The sequence below is a fragment of the Entelurus aequoreus genome, linkage group LG08 (assembly GCF_033978785.1).
Source record: "Entelurus aequoreus isolate RoL-2023_Sb linkage group LG08, RoL_Eaeq_v1.1, whole genome shotgun sequence".
Taxonomy (NCBI): domain Eukaryota; kingdom Metazoa; phylum Chordata; class Actinopteri; order Syngnathiformes; family Syngnathidae; genus Entelurus; species Entelurus aequoreus.
In genome coordinates, this window is record NC_084738.1 from 17328220 (window position 1) to 17348210 (window position 19991).

Here is a 19991-nt window from a genome sequence, read left to right on the forward strand (position 1 = left end):
ATTGAAATGTATTATGTTTGCAGATGATACAATATTGTTCCGAAGAAGACTTGAAGGAAGTGTTGAGGATAATAGAGGTTGAGTTGCTTCAGCTAAAAAAAAGGTTGGATAGTAATAAGTTATCATTAAAAGATAAGAAAACTAAATTTATGGTGTTTAGTGGTGCAAGGACAAATTGTGACGCAAAATTAAAATCAAATCAAGTGGAAATTGATAAAGTATATGAAACTAAATTCTTGGGAACACGAATTGATCATAAATTATGTTGGAAACCGCATATTGAATACATAAAGGGAAAAATATCAAAATCCATTGCTATTCTTTATAAAGTAAGACACACGCTGAATAAGAAATGTCTGCATATGTTATATTATTCTTCTATTTTTCCACATTTACCATATTGTGTTGAAGTTTGGGGAAATGTTTATAAAACAAACATAGACCCAATAATTAAACTTCAAGAAAGGGTCATTAGAATAATACACAAAGCGTGCTACTATGAACATACCAATCCATTATTTATAAGTTCTAATGTGTTCAAATTTTCAGATATTGTGTTTTTAAAAACAATGGAAATTATGTTTTGAGTAAAGAACAACAGCCTTCCAGCTTGTATTCTTAGGTTATTTCAATTAAGAGGAGAAAACTATAATTTACGGGGGATATTGATTTTTGAAATATGTAAAGTAAGAACGAATATAAAATACAAATGTATTTCAGTTTTAGCAGTGTGGAATGTTAGAAAAGGCTTGATCAAATGAAATGACGAAGAACAATGGTAGGTATGAACAATTGTATCCATTTAAAAAAAGTCTGGAATGGACTTGTGCTGTCTTAAAGTTGAAGTGCAGTGGTAAATGGTTTTTTTCGTTAAGCTCATGCTCAAGCTCAAGTTGAGCTCATGACGCACTGAAGTGAATGATGTGGACACGTTTGTTACTGGTAAATGTTTTTTTTTTGGTTAAGCTCATGCTCCAGCTCAAGTTGAGCTCATGACGCAGTCAATTGAATGATGTGGACACGTTTGTTACTGGATAATTCTAATACAATTCTGCCTCTGAGACTTTGTATCTGTAAGTGATATGCAACTATAATTATTGTATACATGTTTATATTGACAAATGTAGTGTATTGTTCGATTCAGGACACTTATTATGTACTATTAGTCTAGCGTGTGTGCTATTGTGTGCTTAGGTGTTGTGTAGCTTCTGGCTCCAAGTAGCATATAAACCTTTTGTATAACGACTTCACTAAAATGCAAGAAAAGATCAAACTTGCGCGCTTATTGGAGGATAATTAAATGTTATATGGCTGTCCAGCTGTGCGCAAGTGAACACGCTGCAGTACTGCTTGAACCGGAAAGTTTAGATGCAAGCCGACATAGTCCGATACTCATTGATATCGGACCAATATCTATATCGGATCGGGACACCCCTAATTCTTGTCCACCTGTTTGGTCCTAGGATGCTTTCATACTTGACCAAATGGAGCATACACGCAATATATATATATATATATATATATATATATATATATATATATATATATATATATATATATATATATATATATATATATATATATATATATATATATATATATATATATATATATATATATATATATATATATGTCAAGTGCTTGTGAACACACCCTTACATTTAACATGTTCAGACATGGATTCACACTCAGAAGTATGGAGAAATGGAGTATTAAAACTTCCTAAATGGTTGTTAGTATGCAACCCTCAATCTCTGCCAATTTGGCTACTCAACTCACTCGAGTGGTTGCAAGTCAAATTTAAAATGGAGAGAAGAAAAGCATTAAGCAACAAAAATATTACAAAATGTGTTACCTCATAGGAATGAAATACACAATGTACATAGTATACGTATTGAAGCGTTATTATGCACAAATTGAAACACAGCCAACCACTGAAACTCTTGGCTGCTTAACGAATCATGATTCAAGGTCAGACTAATAAGTACATGTCTGTCAAATTTTAGCAAGGTTAGTTGCAAAACATTGCTGCCGTCTGCTATTAACCTACAAAAACATAGTACAATGTGTATGTCACACTCGTTAATGATTGAAATCTGTGGACTAAATCAGGAATAATGATCCTCCATTAACCCAGAAACTATAAATCCTCTGGCTGGCTATTGCTATTTTCTCAAATAATTGTATGTCATAGACAGAACAAAAGAAACATGTATTATATTGTTGATATTGTCACAGTTTTTAGATATTGTTACATTAAAAGTTATTATTAATTGAAAAACAATTGGTTCGTTTTTTTCTTAAACATAAGATTCAAGATTTAAAAAAATGATCAATACGTCAGTCAAGTCGAAGACATTGTTTGGTGAGAGTTTGGTTTGGTCATCACACACATTTTAGGAGCTGTGCAACACTGAAATGGTTTTGAGAAGAAGTACACTCAGTTACATTTAAAGTGATGTGACTATGTATATGGGACACCTACTGCAGTTGTACGGACAGAGGAGCTTTATTTGGTTATGGTGCTTTTTACAGCTGCTAGGAAAGCCATCACAAGACACTGGTATGAATCTGTGGCTGGACATTATAAAGGAAATATGGACAATGGAGAAAATGAAAAAAATAAGAGCTTTTTAAGAAAAGATGGTTGAAGTCTATATATATATATATATATATATATATATATATATATATATATATATATATATATATATATATATATATATATTTTTTTTTTAACATTTGTTTTTTGGGTTTTAGACACATATAGTTGACAGGAATAGCCAAAAATGCGTCAAATGCTGCCCCCCAACAAGTAAAAAATAAAAGTAAATAATCAAATAAATTATTACATAAATGAAAGAAAAACCCAAAGACAGATATCAACATAAAACCACAGACAGTTGCATTCCTTAGACTTAGACTAGACTTAGACTTCCTTCTTATTGTCATTCAAATTTGAACTTTACTGAATGGCCCTAGAGAGATTAAACGATCAACAAGCACACAAAAGGCTCATCAACCACCCACAATTAAATTGTGTTTCAATCGGGGTTAATTTGGAGATCAGTCACATCTCAGAAAGGCACCCCACAGTTCTTGAACATTTGCGGATCAACCATTCAATGTCAGCCCAATATTTTTCACTTTGAGAAAATAATGATGTGTGGGTGTGGCAAGAAGACACTGTTGCCTTCCAATTTAACACAATTTAAGTTAAAAAACAAAAAAAAGTAGTGAATTATACAAGATTCTTTTTGTAGGTGTCAATTAAAACAAGGGACAGGATTATCAAAACTATTCTGGAAGGTAAATCATGTTGCAAAATATGTCGATTGTCTAAAATCTGGACCAAGTTCAAACAACATGGCAAGGTTGTACTGGTAGAAACATCAAAGTGTCAAGACAGAAAACTTAAAGAAATGTGTCTTGAAAACAGAAAATGCACAGCAAAACAAATGAAGAAGAAAAATGTCTGTGACCAAACTGTAAGAAAGTGCCAAGAGGAAATGGGACTTAATATGTATGATCCCATTAGGACAGAGGTGTCAAAGTCGTTTTCGCTGAGGGCCACATCCCAGTTATGTTTGGCCCCAGAGGGCCGCTTCTAACAGCGAATACTATTATTACAAAAAATGTTATGCATTTTATTAGTAGATATTTTAAAAACTAAAATGTAAAAAAAATATGGTAAGGTGCAACAATTTCACCTCAAAATTTAGTGTACATTACTGTAAATGGAAAAACAATATTGCTGTTTTTATGGTAAAAAAGGCAGCTCAGTTGCCAGAATTTTGCTGTAAAATTTACATTAGTTTTTTTTACTGGAAATAAAAAAACTGCTATTTTACAGTAATATTTTGGCACCTGAGCTGCCAGTTTTTTTGGTTATTTTTTTACTGCAAATCAACAACTGAAGATTTTTCAGTGTATTGCTGTAGATGCCAAAACGGCACCATAGTTTATTACAGTAAAAAAAGTACTGTTTTTTTATTTAGAGAAAAATGCTGTAAAAATGCTACTTTTCCATTACACAATTTGATGGATAACTTGCTTTGAAATCATTATTATTAGTATTTATTTCTATTTAAAAAAGGTTTGAATGTTTGATGATATATTTTTGCAAAATTTGACAATATTTAAGTTAACATAATTTGCGATCACATGGAGTACATATATTTGTTCTCTCCCAAAATAGAAAATGAGAATACATTTAGTAAGAAAAGTTACAGTACTTTATTGATACATGTTATTTCCTGGCTTTTGAGGGCCAAATAAAATGAAGTGGCGGGCCACATCTGCCCCCCGGGCCTTGAGTTTGACACCAGTGCACTAGGATATTCAGTATTCTTTATTATTATTATTATTATTTGTTGTTGTTGTTTTTAACAAAATACAATTCCTTTTTCACTAGTTCAACTAAGATGACTTTATATTTAATCAGGTTTCTGTAACTTCAATAAAAATGTAGTTAAAAAAATAACATTGCTAAATGTTTTTTCTTTCCAAAATATATGTGTCGTGTGTTTAGTCCAATTACAACCACGATTGACAAATTAAAGGTAAAATCCTACCAGTAGAAAAAAAAATGGTATTGGCGATACAGGCCCTTTATGCACTTGGTATCAGGTCAATACTAACATTTATAGTAGGCTATTGCCCATCTTAAACAACGAGTTCATAAAATGAACCGAACTATACGTTAGTCCTGTGATTGCCAGCTGATCTACCATATATCACCTTCCAAAACCAAGTTTGCAATTTCAAGAATTGGACACGCAACACGCGAAACCCCTACAACAAAAAAACAAGGCGTTGTCCCAGAGTGCCGAGTTAACGGACGGCACCTGAAGGCAGCATGACTTAGCTAACGTTCGCTCGCGAGACAAAATTCAAACTTTGCGCTTTGGCCCCGCCCCTCCCCGAGTCAAACTATAAATACGACTACCGCCAGTTTTACCCCTCAGTTCAACCTTCTTCCACAGACTACTCGACGTCGACGAGAAGGACATTAACTAGCAACAATGGTGAGTTGGAAAAAGACCGACATAGATAAAATGCTGCGTCAATGTCAACACAGAAGGGAGTGTCGTCGATAGAAATGAAAAAATTGTCGACAATCGTGTCTAATTACAATACTAACGCATGCTGAATTAGTAATACATGATATGTCATCATTTTGTACACACAATGACCGCACACGTCGTGGTTTTATTCCAAACGTTCTCCATTTTGTTTTTTGCGCGCGTCTCCCTCCTCACATCTGGGTACTTTTGTTCGACGAAAGGCGTTTTTTTTTAATTTTTTTAATCCATCAATGTTACTTTTTTCGCTGATGTAAATGTGTCGAACGCGTCTCTACCGATTTAATTACGTGTGACGTGTTTTTTTTAAATTTATTTTTATTTTTAAGTCTTACCGTTACGGCGAGGTAAGGCCGAAAGTTAATCCCCACCCCCAACAAGGCCTCAGGCGCAGCGCGCCATCAGATTACCGCGTGGCCCTAAACTCAGCACAATGGCGCTCCAGTCAAGCTGTAACGCCAACATCACTAACACACAATGTCTGTAATGTCTCATCCCCTCTGGCGTGAGTGTATTTCCATGCTCCAGTCGAGCTGTAACGCCAGCATCACTAACACAAAATGTCTGTAACGCCAGCATCACTAACACACAATGTCTGTAATGTCTCCTCCCCTCTAGCGTGAGTGTATTTCCATGCACGTGGGCCAGGCCGGCGCCCAGATGGGCAATGCATGCTGGGAGTTGTATTGTCTGGAGCACGGCATCCAGCCCGACGGTCAGATGCCCAGCGACAAGACCATCGGTGGCGGAGATGACTCCTTCAACACCTTCTTCAGCGAGACCGGCGCCGGCAAGCATGTGCCCCGGGCAGTCTTTGTGGATTTGGAGCCGACGGTCATCGGTATTAAAAAGAAAAAAGAAGCCAAATGATAAGATTGTGATCCCTAGGAAAGCAAAGTGCCTACTGAGCGTGCGCTAATGTGTCTGCGCAGATGAAATCCGCTCCGGGATGTACCGTCAGCTCTTCCACCCTGAACAGCTGATCACCGGGAAGGAGGACGCCGCCAACAACTACGCCCGTGGTCACTACACAGTTGGCAAGGAGATCATCGACCTGGTTCTGGATAGAACTCGCAAACTGGTAAACGGCCATTTTGTCATCAATATTCATTAGCAGTCATGTGATGTTAACCCCCCCCCTTTTTTTTTTTTTAAGGCTGATCAGTGCACAGGCCTTCAAGGCTTCCTCATCTTCCACTCCTTTGGAGGAGGAACCGGCTCAGGCTTCACCTCCCTCCTCATGGAGCGTCTGTCAGTCGACTATGGCAAAAAGTCCAAGCTAGAGTTTGCCGTCTACCCGGCGCCACAGGTGTCCACTGCAGTAGTGGAGCCCTACAACTCCATCCTGACCACCCACACCACCCTGGAGCATTCCGACTGCGCGTTCATGGTCGACAACGAGGCCATCTACGACATCTGCCGCAGGAACCTGGACATTGAGCGCCCCAGTTACACCAACCTCAACAGGTTGATCGGTCAGATCGTGTCGTCCATCACCGCCTCCTTGCGGTTCGACGGCGCCCTGAACGTGGACCTGACTGAGTTCCAGACCAACCTGGTGCCGTACCCGCGAATCCACTTCCCCCTGGCCACCTACGCCCCCGTCATCTCCGCCGAGAAAGCCTATCACGAGCAGCTGTCTGTGGCCGACATCACCAACGCCTGCTTTGAGCCCGCCAACCAGATGGTGAAGTGCGACCCCCGTCACGGCAAGTACATGGCGTGCTGCCTGCTGTACCGCGGCGACGTGGTGCCAAAAGACGTCAACTCCGCCATCAGCAACATCAAAACAAAGCGCTCCATCCAGTTTGTGGACTGGTGCCCCACCGGCTTCAAAGTGGGCATCAACTACCAGCCCCCTACTGTGGTTCCAGGCGGCGACCTCGCCAAGGTACAGAGGGCGGTGTGCATGTTGAGCAACACCACCGCCATCGCAGAAGCCTGGGCCCGACTCGACCACAAGTTCGACCTGATGTACGCCAAGCGGGCCTTTGTGCACTGGTACGTAGGAGAGGGAATGGAGGAAGGAGAATTCTCAGAGGCCAGAGAAGACATGGCCGCTCTGGAGAAAGATTACGAAGAAGTGGGAGCTGACAGTGTCGGGGAGGATGACGACGAAGGAGAAGAGTATTAGCGGCATTGGAATGTAACTAAGCTAGAGCACTTGCATTCTTGTTGTGCATAAAGTCTGTCTTTTGTGCAAATGGAATAAACTTCCTCTAAAATCTACTCTCAAATGGTCATATTTTAAGGTTGACACAAATTGGTTTAGGTGTAGTATTAAAACACAGAACCTACAATATAAATGTCTAACTTGAAATTATTCAAAAGGTAACATTGAGCATAAGGCCCAGGATAACATTTTGAAAAGTTATCCCCTGCTGGTCATTTTAGAGCCTAATGAAGCAGGGTTGTATCTAATGTACAATTAGATTGTGCCTCATTAAAGCTAATGACAAGTCAGAAATGGAGCCTTAAACAATTTTGATTAGTTTCATGCAGTTCTAATAAAATATAAAGGCCTCTTTTCCAAGGCTCCTTCCTGCTGGTCAACATGCAGAATGCATGGAGTGCCTTGTCTACATAACTACGAGTAAAACCTATTTTTTAAAGCGCCACTTGTGTGATTTCAATCTTGGACTGAAATTAAACCATAACATGGAACCTTCAGCATGATGGCTCAGAATGGCCTCTTTTGCAAGGTCGCCCTCTGCTGGCCATTTGGGAGAACAATGATTACGCACGGCCAGGAGTCAAAGCACATCAAAATGTGTTGATATCAATTTAATATTTAAGCACCCATTTTTTTCTTAATACATATGGTCTCAAGCTTGGAATGCTTGAGTGGAATATTTAATTTAAAAGATCTGCCCCCACCCCCCAAAAAAAGCAAAAAAACAAACCCAAATTGCACATCTCATAACAGCTGCCTCATCTACAAACAACCCCCCACACACAAACAAGCATGTTGCCAGTCTTGAGTTTATATAAGGACTTTTATGCATGCACTGAGATTGGGTTATTTCTTTAGGTTATACGGGGAATGGTGCCGAGCTGGTGTTGGAGTCATTACAAACCGTGTGAGAATCTTTTTTTTTTCCCTTCCACTTGCCATGACAGAGCAACTAAAAGTCTAGCTGTGTCAAGAGGGACCTTTGGGGCCTCTGCAGCGTCACTTCCTCAACAACAAAAAGTTCTGCGCTGCTCCGGTCACTGCTGCTGGGTCAGCACCTTCGGGGGCACCAAACCAGCGGCTCAGTCGAGGCCCCGGCCTTCTCTCGGCTCTCGATCACGTCAAAGTCCAACTAAAGTAAACCAAAAAGGTACATTCTAGTTGCCAATTATAAAAGAAAAACAATAACAGGAGGTGATCGCTTTTTTATCTTTTGATATAAATATCGATGAGGTGGCGACTGGGATAGGCTCCAGCTACCCCTGTGACCCCGAGAGGGATAAGCGGTAGAACATGGATGGATGGATGTATGTATGTGTGTGTATATATATATATATATATATATATATATATACACACACACACATTTATATACAGTACAGGCCAAAAGTTTGGACACACCTCATTCAATGCATTTTCTTTATTTTCATGACTATTTACAATGCATTTTGTCACTAAAGGCATCAAAACTATGAATGAACACATGTGGAGTTATGTACTTAACAAAAGGTGAAATAACTGAAAACATGTTTCATATTCTACACACTCTTGGCATTCTCTCGATGAGCTTCAAGAGGTCATCTGATACGGGGTTTCACTTCAAAGGTGTCATAGTTTTGCTGCCTTCAGTGACAATCTACAATGTAAATAGTCATGAAAATAAAGAAAACGCATTCATATGAGAAGGTGTGTCCAAACCTTTGGCCTGTACATTATATATATATATATATATATATATATATATATATATATATATATATATATATATATATATATACACACACACACACACACATACATATATACATATACATACATATATATATATATATATATATATATATATATATATATATATATATATATATATATTTGATGTGAACATAACGGCTACAATCAGGTTGGCCTCATATTGAGAGCTATAGAAAAGGCATGTTGGACTCGGGAGGAATTCAATACTCGTCTGAATATATCAAAATTACTCGTTGCCGTCTTCTATAAAAGCTTTTTGCTAGTCATATTCCACATGGATATTATGTACATTAAAGATTGGTGAGACGTTTGGTGATGCCTTCATGCATGGGAGTGTAAGGACAACAATACGAGTACGCCTGCGGTCTTCTAATTCTGACAAACATTCAGTTGCGGCCGTCAAATACAAATATTGATTACATCCCTTTAAGAGATCCTTAAAGGCATCGGTGACGCTCCTAGCAACATTTGTGTTTTTTGTTCATACACGGATACATCAAAAAAATGTTTTCCATCTTGTCGGCTAACATAGCAGTGCTTCTATATGGGACACTCACTACAGTACATACAAGTACAGTACGTTCACGTAAACCTACTATTATGCTCGCTTGTTCTCCATTCCAGCATTGAACATCATAGAAGAAGACATGGCCTCCAAACCCCGCCCCTTTTTTTTTTTTTTACCTGTTTAAAAAAAAGTTTTATTTTGAAACCTAAGCTCAAGTGGTGTTACATTCCCCTCTTCCTGGGTCGCAGGAAGCAGGACGCAGCTTGTCCTCAAAAGGGACAAAATGGTCGAGACTGAGACGCAACCTTAACCCTAAGCCCCGCCCCTTCATCTAGGAGTAGGAGAGGTGCGAGCCGTTGGAGATGTGCGAAGTCACCGAGGTGCTCCGGCTCAGGACGCCGTCAGCGCCCGCGCCCGCCCCTGGTCCCCCGCCAGACGCCGTCCTCCTCAGAGGCTGGGGGCTGTTTCTCAGCGCCATCAGGCTGGGGGCGGCGCGTATGCCGAGCCCGCCGCCGCCCCTTTCACCGCCGTAGACCCCCCCCTGCGAGGAGGAGGAGGAAGACGAGGAGGACGACGGACCGGAGATAGAGGGAGGGGCGGGTGGCGGTGGTGGCAGCATGGCGAGGGACTGCGAGGAGGAGCGTGAGGGTAGGTGATGGGAGAAGGGTAAGGGTAAGGGTAGCGGGTGGACCAGGTCACCGCTGGGGCCTCGCATCCCGGGCCACTCCCGCTCCTTCTCCCGCTCGCGGTCTCTATCCCGCTCTCGCTCACGGTACAGCTGCGGCGTGCTCTGGTGGTGGTAGTGCTGCGGTAGGTGGTGGCGCTGGTGGTGGGAGGAAGACGAGGAGGACGAGGAGGATGAGGAGCGGGACGAGTGGTGCCCGTCCCTCGACAGCGCCAACGCCATCCCCGATCCGTGCGAGGAGGAGGAGGAGTCGCTTCTGCGCTCCCCTCCTCCTCCTCCTCCTCCGCCGCTGCTGTTGTGGCTGCGGCGGGAGGGCTGCGGCGGGGGGGCGCGGTGGGGGTGAACGCCGTGGCTCCAGTGGCTGGCGGAGCGGGGGGCCGGGGGCGGGGCGCTGGGGTAACCCTGCTTGGAGTAGGCGTCGGCAGGGAGCCCCGACAGGGACAAGTTAGTGAAGCCCAGGCGTAAACTCTCCGAGTCGAAGCTCTCGATCTCGCTGGCCTGGCGCTCCAAGAGGGTGCGGATGCGCTCGGAGCGCTCGTTCTGGAGGGACAGCATCTCCTCCTCGATCTGAGGGCAGCAGGACATGTGAGCGTGAGAGAAATGTGCGCCAACAACCTCGCCACATGTCCAAGTCCTTGACCATTTATGTCCATCCACACATTCATTCATCCAAATATGGTAACTCCCAACCATTCACCAGCACACTCATCTGTCTCTTTGCCCAGTTACCCAACCATCCATCTTTGTGTCCTTCTAAGCCAGGGGTGTCAAACTCATTTTAGATCGGGGGCCACATGGAGAAAAATCTACTCCCAAGTGGAGCAGGACTGGTAAAGTCACGGCACGATAACTTAATAATAAAGACAACTTCAGATTGTTTTCTTTGTTTAAAAATAGAACAAGCACATTCTGAAAAAGTACAAATCATAATGTTTTTTGGTTTTTTTACCCTTACATGTTGCGGTTAATAGTATTCTACCTTTATTTGTCGTTATTTATACTTTCTGAATAAATCATGTGATAATGTTCATCAGTCAACTCATTGGTGTTAATTTTCAATCTATCAAGATAAAAAAAATTATATCAAAATCAAATTACAGGATGTTATCTATGTAGTTTGGTCCTTTTCCTCGACTGATGTACTAACATGAGGTTGTTTTTTTTTTTTTTTTTTACATATGTAGCATCATCTACAACAGACCAAAAATCCCTTCATATTCTCTACTGCTCACTAGTGTTACCATATCTGAGCTACTGTGTAGAAATATGGGGAAATAATTACAAAAGTACACTTCATTCATTAACGGTGTTACAAAAAAGATCAGTTAGAATAATACATAATGTTGGATATAGAGAACATACAAACCCTTTATTTATTGAATCAAAAATACTGAAATTCCACGACATAGTGAATTTGCAAACAGCTAAAATTATGCACAAAGCAACGGCTTTGCACACTCTTGGCATTCTCTCCATGAGCTTCAAGAGGTAGTCACCTGAAATGGTTTTCACTTCACAGGTGTGCTTGAAAGCTCATGGAGAGAATGCCAAGAGTGTGCAAAGCAGTAATCAGAGCAAAGGGTGGCTATTTTGAAGAAACTAGAATATAAAACATGTTTTCAGTTATTTCACCTTGTTTTGTTAAGTATATAACAACACATGTGTTCATTCATAGTTTTGATGCCTTCAGTGACAATCTACAATGTAAATAGTCATGAAAATAAAGAAAACACATGAAACTTTTGGCCTGTACTGCATACCTCGCAGTCATAATTTTGGTAGGGTTTTTTCCCCCAGCTATTTTTTTAAGGTGTACAACTTTCGAGTCCGGTACTTGTTGCACGTTAACTGTTTAGTCGTACTTTTTGTCACCTGGCTCGCATGATAACTTAGCAATTTTCAGCATTCACACGCAATTTCTACCAAAATGGTATTTTCTAGTTTTTGTGCAACGTTCGCATCTGGGATATGTTGATTCTGTCTTTAGAGGTGCCGCGGGCCAATGTAAAATGGTCACATAGGGCCTCCGTGCCACACCTTGGACACCACCCTGACCTAAACCATCCACTCAACATCCTCCCACACACCCATCTTCAGTCCACCCGTCTGGTTATTTTTGTGTTTGTCCATGCACGTATCTGTCCCTCCGTCCCACCAGTAATGAAAATCGAGAGAAATGGAGATCTGACCCTTTGTTCCAGCAGCGCGCGGCGGATGGACACCCTCTGTTCCAGGTCCTTGACTTCCCTGTCGTGCTGCGTGTCCGTGTGGATCTTGATCTTACTCTGGTAGGCGTTGAGCAGCTCCAGCTCCTGCTGAAGTTGCATGCGCAGCACCTTGTACTCCGCTTCCTGGGTCTCGTCCAATCGCAGCTGAGAATAGGAAGACAAGGTGTGTGACACGATATGATGATAACAATTCTAGTAGTACTCACAGCCTGTGTGGACAGCATGTCATTGATGGAGTGGTCGTACTGCTCGGCAAGGATGGCCAGTTTACGGGTCTGCTCGTCCTTCAGACGCTTCAGCACGGCCTTGTGGTCCGACTTGGGCGTGTTTTCCAGCAGGTGGTTCCGCAGGGCCTTGTACTGGCGGGTTTGGATCTTGCACGTGTCCTGGAACTGACGCTTTATCTGCAGTTCTTTAGACTGCGGGACAGAGAGAGAGAGACAGGCGGAGGTCTAACGTGCATCAGAAAACCTGAGGAGCAGCCTCTCTGTTGTTATAATACATCAAATATAAAAACAAAAAATACATACACATACAAAACCCAAAACCAGTGAAGTTGGCATGTTGTGTAAATGGTAAATAAAAACAGAATACAATGATTTGCAAATTCTTTTCAACCTACAGTTAAGTTTACATACCCTGGGAGAATGTATGATTTCTTGGCCATTCTTCAGAGAATATGAATGATAACACAAAAACCTTTCTTCCACTCATGCTTAATGGTTGTGTGAAGCTATTTATTGGCAAACAACTGTTTACTCTTTTTAAATTAAAATGACAAAAGAAAGTACCCAAATGACCCTGATCAAAAGTTTACATACCTCACTGACTTTGATCTGATAACATGCACAAAAGTTGACACAAACAGGTTTGAATGGCTAATCAAGGTTCCAATCCTCACCTGTGACATGTTTGTTTGTAATTAATGTGTGTGTATAAAAGGTCAGTGAGTTTCTGGGCTTCTGACAGACCATTGTATCTTTCATCCAGTGCTGCACAGATGTTTCTGGATCCTGAGTCATGGGGAAGGCAAAAGAATTGTCAAAAGATCTGCGAGAAAAGGTAATTGAACTGCATAAAACAGGAAAGGGGTATAAAAATATATCCAAGGAATTGAGAATGCCAATCAGCTGTGTTCAAACGCTGATTAAGAAGTGGAAAATGAGGGATTCAGGTAGACCAGCAAAGATTTCAGCCACAACGGCCAGGAAAATTGTTCGAGATGCAAAGAAAAATCCACAAATAACTTCAACTGGAATACAGGACTCTCTGAAAATTGTGGTGTGGCTGTTTCAAGATGCACAATAAGGAGGCACTTGAAGAAAAATGGGCTGCATGGTCGAGTGGCCAAAAAGTTAAATTTTGGTCTCATCACTCCAAATTACTTTGTTCCAGAAGTTTTGAGGCATGTCTCTGTGCTGTTTGGCGTAATGTAAGCGGGATACTTTGTGACATTTGCGCAGAAATGGCTTTCTTCTGGCGACTCGACCATGCAGCACATTTTTCTTCAAGTGCCTCCTTATTGTGCATCTTGAAACAGCCACACCACAATTTTTCAGAGAGTCCTATATTTCAGCTGAAGTTATTTGTGGATTTTTCTATGCACCTCGAACAATTTTCTTGGCAGTTGTGGCTGAAATCTTTGCTGGTCTACCTGAATCCCTCATTTTCCACTTCTTAATCAGCGTTTGAACACTGCTGATTGGCATTCTCAATTCCTTGGATATCTTTTTATACCCCTTTCCTGTTTTATGCAGTTCAATTACCTTTTCTCACAGATCCTTTGACGATTCCTTTGCCTTCCCCATGACTCAGAATCCAGAAACATCTGTGCAGCACTGGATGAAAGATGCAATGGTCTGTCAGAAGCCCAGAAACTCACTGACCTTTTATACACACACATTAATTACAAAAAACATGTCACAGGTGAGGATTGGAACCTTGATTAGCCATTCAAACCTGTTTGTGTCAACTTTTGTGCATGTTATCAGATCAAAGTCACTGGGGTATGTAAACTTTTGATCAGGGTCATTTGGGTACTTTCTTTTGTCATTTTGATTTAAAAAGAGTAAACACAGTTGTTTGCCAATAAATAGCTTCACACGACCATTAAGCACGAGTGGAAGAAATGTTTTTGTGATATCATCCATATCCTCTTAAGAATGGCCAAGAAATCATAAATTCTCCCCAGGGTATGTAAACTTATGAGCACAACTGTATATTCAATTAAATACACGGCAAAGACAAAATACTTAACGTTCGAACTGGAAAACTTAGTTTTTTGTAAATATTAGCTCATTTGGAATTTGTTGCCTGCAACATGTTTAAAAAAAGCTGGCACAAGTGGCAAAAAAGACTGAACGTTGAGGAGTGCTCATCAAACACTTATTTGGAACATCCCACAGGTGAACAGGCTAATTGGGAACAGGTGGGTGCCATGATTGGGTATAAAAGCAGCCTCCATGAAATGCTCAGTCATTCACAAACGAGGATGGGGCGAGGGTCACCACTTTGTGAAGAAATGCGTGAGCAAATTGTCCAACAGTTTACAAACATTTCTCAACGAGCTATTGCAAGGAATTTAGGGATTTCACCATTTACCGTCCGTAATATCATCAAAAGGTTCAGAGAATCTGGAGAAATCACTGCACGTAAGCTGCTAAGCCCGTGACCTTCGATCCCTCAGGCCGTACTGCATCAATAACCGACATCAGTGTGTAAAGGATATCACCACATGGGCTCAAGAACACTTCAGAAAATCACTGTCAGTAACTACAGTTTGTCGCTACATCTGTAAGTGCAAGTTAAAACTCTACTATGCAAAGCCAAAGCCATTTATCAACAACACCCAGAAACGCCGCCGGCTTCGCTGGGCCCAAGCTCATCTAAGATGGACTGATGCAAAGTAGAAAAGTGTTGTTGTGGTCTGACGAGTCCACATTTAAAATTGTTTTTGGAAACTGTGGATGTCGTGTCCTCTGGACCAAAGAGGAAAAGAACCATCTGGATGGTTATAGGTGCAAAGTTCAAAAGCCAGCATCTGCGATGGTGTGGGGGTGTATTAGTGCCCAAGACACGGGTAACTTACACATCTGTGAAGGCGCCATTAATGCTGAAAGGTACATACAGGTTTTGGAGCAACATATGTTGCCATCCAAGCAACGTTATCATGGACGCACGCCCCTGCTTATTTCAGCAAGACAATGCCAAGCCACATGTTACAACAGCTTGGCTTCATAGTAAAAGAGTGTGGGTACTAGACTGGCCTGCCTGCAGTCCAGACCTGTCTCCCATTGAAAATGTGTGGCACATTATGAAATGTAAAATACAACAACGCAGACCCCGGACTGTTGAACAACTTAAGCTGTACATCAAGCAAGAATGGGAAATAATTCCACATGAAAAGCTTCAATAATGGTCTCCTCAGTTCCCAAATGTTTACTGAGTGTTGTTAAAAGGAAAGGCCATGCAACACAGTGGTAAAGATGCCCCTGTGCCAACTTTTTTATGTGTTGCTACCATTAAATTCTAAGTTTATGATTATTTACCAAAAAAATGAAGTTTCTCAGTTCAAACATTAAATATATTTTCTTTGCAGTCTATTCCATTGAATATAAGTTGAAAAGTATTTGCAAATCATTGTATTCTGTTTTTATTTACATGTCAACTTCACTGGTTTTGTGTTTTGTATAAAAAAAATTAAGAAATAAAATCAATTAAATGATCAAATCCATTTTGAAGTATTTTTTTCATTTAAAAATACTTTTTTTCATTACAAATGTAGAAAAAACTGAAAGCAAACTCAATTATTTTTTTGTTGTATTGTTTGACAGCTCTATTGCCAAATTTAGATTGTAAGAGTGTAAAACATTTTTTCCCTAAATTAATAAACTCTGAAAACATTTTAAGCTCTGTCTTGAAGCAGCATTATAGTCAAAGTATTATTGGCTGGTAGTTGCAGTTCAATACAGGACGGGCACTGACACACAACAAAAACATAAACGATGACACAGGAGTGATGATAATGAAAAAAAGGAAGAGGACAAAATGAAGAAATTCATAAAGAAAAAAAAACAGACAATGGAAAGGCAAATCATAAACACGAGATAGGAACAATGATTTCAACACAATTTATTTTGGTGCACAAAAAACGTGTGACAAAGATTTTTTTATGCTTTCCAAATGTGAATAATACAGTAATTTAAAACAAAAGCTACCAAACAACGCAGTTCTTGTCTGAAAGAAATACTGCTTCACTTAAGTATAAAAGGTGACAACACAATACAAACATGTAAACAGAGGAACAGGGATCGTCAAACACAATGGCATAAAATAAAAAATAAGTTACTGTCAAATAAAATATGACGTGAAATATGTCATTTAAAGCTTGTTTGCGACCCCAGAAAGCAAACTAAGTCTTTTCTCCTGAGGAAGTTTTGCTCTTTAACTTACATCTCAAACTACAGAAATGTCATCACTAATGTGCATTTGTATTCTTCTATGAACCACAATCATTGTAAATTATACATGTCTATCTGCATGTTTTAACCTTCATTTAAATGATTTTATGGGTCTTTTGGTCCAACCAAAGGGACGTTTGGATTTTTTTTTTTTTATGTAAATGCAAAAATGACATTTAAGTTTAAGTCTTCATCTAATATCACAACTTTCACATTCAGTAGTTTTATCAGTCTTTGGATATAATCTGTGTAAAAGATATGGCTTTAGATAAATAACATGTTGAATTTATATAAAAAGGCCTTTTGACTCTTCCAATATTTATTTCAATCTTAACATACAATAGCCTATTAAAGACATTTGTGCAAATATATCTTCATAGGCACCCAATGGCTTCATATAACTAACATAAGAACATGTTTACATGGTAAATCCTAACAACATTATCGCATAAACCGCAATAAAAGATGAAAGTGGAAGCAAATATTGTAATATGTGATATTTGTGTGGACTACAGAGCTGTTTATTGCACGTTTGAAGCTATAGTGTTCACTATTTAGGGCGACGTTGGGACAGACTGATTGTCCACAGCTTTAAAGATAACACTGTGATATTTGATCCATAAAGTCAGAAAAACAAATTGCACACACATAAGAAATAAAAAGTAACAATTTGAAATTGTCTTACTAATCAAGAACAAAAAAGAACTTTTACAAAAAGCACAATAAGGAAATGTTTGGTACAGTAACTGGTGAGACCCCCACAGTGCAGCATGAGCACTTATCTCCACGGGCGAACCTTCCCTCTGACAAACCTTCCCGAGGACGTTCGCCTGAGGCCGCACTCCCACCTGGCCTCATCGCGTAGCGTCCTTTCCCGCTCCTCCCTCCGCCGCCTCTCCCTCTCCCGCCTCACTCGCTCCCTCATCCTCCTCTCCCTCACTTCACGAGGGAGCAGTCGAGGCAGCCTGCTGGGCCTCTCCTCCTTTAGAAGGCCCACGCGTCTCAGCCGGAGACGCGCGCCCACCGGCAGCTTTTTGACCAGCTGCCGAGCTAGCTTTAGCACTAGCGAGTTCGCCAAGTCGGCAAGCACCCCGAGTGGCCGTCGGCTGAATCGCTTCACCCAGAGGGCGCCCTGTGCCAGCGGGGAGTGGCCTGTGCCACGAGCCTGATGTTTGGAAGGTAGACTCTTCAGGGGGACAGGGATTTTGGACTGGCGCACACCCCAGTTACGCCCTGCTTTTGGGAACATCTCATAGAGGCTTCGCTCAGCCACGCCGCCGAGGAGTGACTGGCACATGGCGAAGAGCGGTCGGGGAAGGCGGAAAAGCACCCGCATGCACAGTCGGTTGACTTTGCGGGGTGCTTGCTGGAAGAAGTCGCGGACCGGCCGGACAACCAGCACCACCAGCAGGTAGAGCGACAAGAAGAGGGAGGGGGAGCTGAGGAAGGAGGCGGAGACTAAAATCATGGGGATGTAGTAGATGCCCAGGCTGAGGGACAGCCCCAGACTAAAGAGGCCACTGGCCCACAGGCTCAGCGACAGATAGGCGGAGAAGGACAGCGAGCAGCAGGAGCGGAGGAGGAGGTAGGAGAAGAAGTGCGCCAGGAGGGCGAGCTCGGCCGACAGCAGGAGGGACGCCAGCGAGGGCAGCGGCGGCGAGCGCCGCAAGGAGAGGAGAAAGACAGTGAGGAGCAGCAGCGTCAGGTTGGAGGGCTGGGCGGCGGCCGACAGCGAGAGGAGGAGGCAGACGGCGTGGGAGAAGAGCGACGGGAGGGAGGACTCTGGCGGTGGTGGTGGAGGGGGAGGGCCGGGGGGAATGGGCTCCAGCTCTTCTATGGCATCAGGGAAGTAAAACTCAGACAAGTCGTCCAACACATGCTGACGTCTTTTTTCAAGGGACAGTGCGGGCATGAGCTCAGATGGGCAACCATCCGCCACGCCTCTACCCTCCTCTTCATCTAAGTGTGCAGTCTGACCTCCATCTTCCTCATATTCCCACTGAACCCCTTCCACCTCCCTCATCTCCCACCCCTCTTTCTCATCTGAGCCTCTTCTGCTGGTTGACAAGTCATCCACATGTTTGATGCCCTCATCTTCCTCTTCATCTCTAAATTCAACTTCTCCATCAAGCTTCCTGTCTTTGGTCTCATCCATCTTTTCTAACTCCTCAACTGAGGCTTCTAGCGGCCCCTCCCCGTTCTGACCCTCTGTCGCATGGCCCGAGGACTCCTCGGGGCACCCCTGGTTCTGGGCGGTGCCACCCTCACTCACTTTGAGGCTCTTGGGCTGCTGGCGGACTTCCACGGCGTGCTTCTGACGCAGCTCCTGCTCACGCCGCTTGTTGTACTCCATCTGGTTGGTGAGCTCCGTCTGGTGCTGCGTGCGGATCAGATCGGCCCGGGTGCGCTGCACCAGACCCAGCTGGCGGAACTCCAGTTCCTGGGTGGACTCGTGGTGGCGCAGCAGCATAGCACAGTCCAGGTCCTTCAGGGTCTGCTTCTTGTTCAGCTCCTAGTGTAGAACCACATGAGCAATAATCAAAGGGTGGCATAAACTGAACCTATTACAAAGTCACACTTAAATGGAGGACAGCTTTGTTAAAAAAAAAGACCATTTAAGAAAAACAGGCTTCACTACACCTAAAATAACTAAGTCAACTATAGACATGGGAGCTGAAATATTTCTTTCTTTCTTTGGCAGATAGGCTAAAGAAGACTACAATGCAATGTTAGCATTGTAGCTGTGATTGTTTTGCTAACATTTGTGTCCTCCTGTTCCTATTTCGTAATCTTACCATGTTGTATGTGCTATGCAGTACATCCGAAAAGTATTTACAGCACTTAACTTTTTCCCCATTTTGTTATGTTACACCCTAATTCCAAAATGGAATAAATCCATGGTTGTCCTCAAAATTCTACAGACAATACCCCATAATAACAATGTTGAAAGTTATTTTTATTTATTTTGTAAATTTATTAAAAATAAAGAGAGAAAAAAAATCACATGTACATAAGTATTCACAGCTTTTACTCAATACTTTATTGATGCAGCCTCAAGTCTTTTTGAATATAATGCCACAACCTTGGCACACCTATCTTTG

General features: G+C 41.7%; 2 protein-coding genes across 3 annotated transcripts in view; one reads left to right on the plus strand and one right to left on the minus strand.

Moving 5' to 3' along the window:
* Nucleotides 1–4868: 4868 nt before the first annotated feature.
* On the plus strand, nt 4869–7313 carry LOC133655516 (tubulin alpha chain-like). Its single transcript, XM_062055755.1, has 4 exons — nt 4869–5027; nt 5703–5925; nt 6017–6165; nt 6241–7313. Exons 1-4 carry the CDS (start codon nt 5025–5027, stop codon nt 7216–7218), a joined length of 1353 nt encoding a protein of 450 aa, XP_061911739.1. The 5' UTR covers nt 4869–5024; the 3' UTR covers nt 7219–7313.
* A 1808-nt stretch (nt 7314–9121) lies between these two features.
* taok2b (TAO kinase 2b) overlaps nt 9122–19991 on the minus strand; it is a 29265-nt gene continuing 18395 nt past the window's right edge. Inside the window, exons 17-20 of one of the 2 annotated variants that reach the window (XM_062055757.1) lie at nt 19163–19402; nt 12637–12849; nt 12392–12574; nt 9122–10769 (exon numbers count right to left, since the gene is read on the minus strand). In XM_062055757.1, coding sequence (XP_061911741.1) covers nt 9849–10769; nt 12392–12574; nt 12637–12849; nt 19163–19402 — 1557 coding nt within the window. In that variant the 3' untranslated portion in view covers nt 9122–9848. Of the gene's footprint in view, nt 10770–12391; nt 12575–12636; nt 12850–16558; nt 19403–19991 lie in introns of those variants that run through there. The other variant, XM_062055756.1, reaches the window with a different exon arrangement.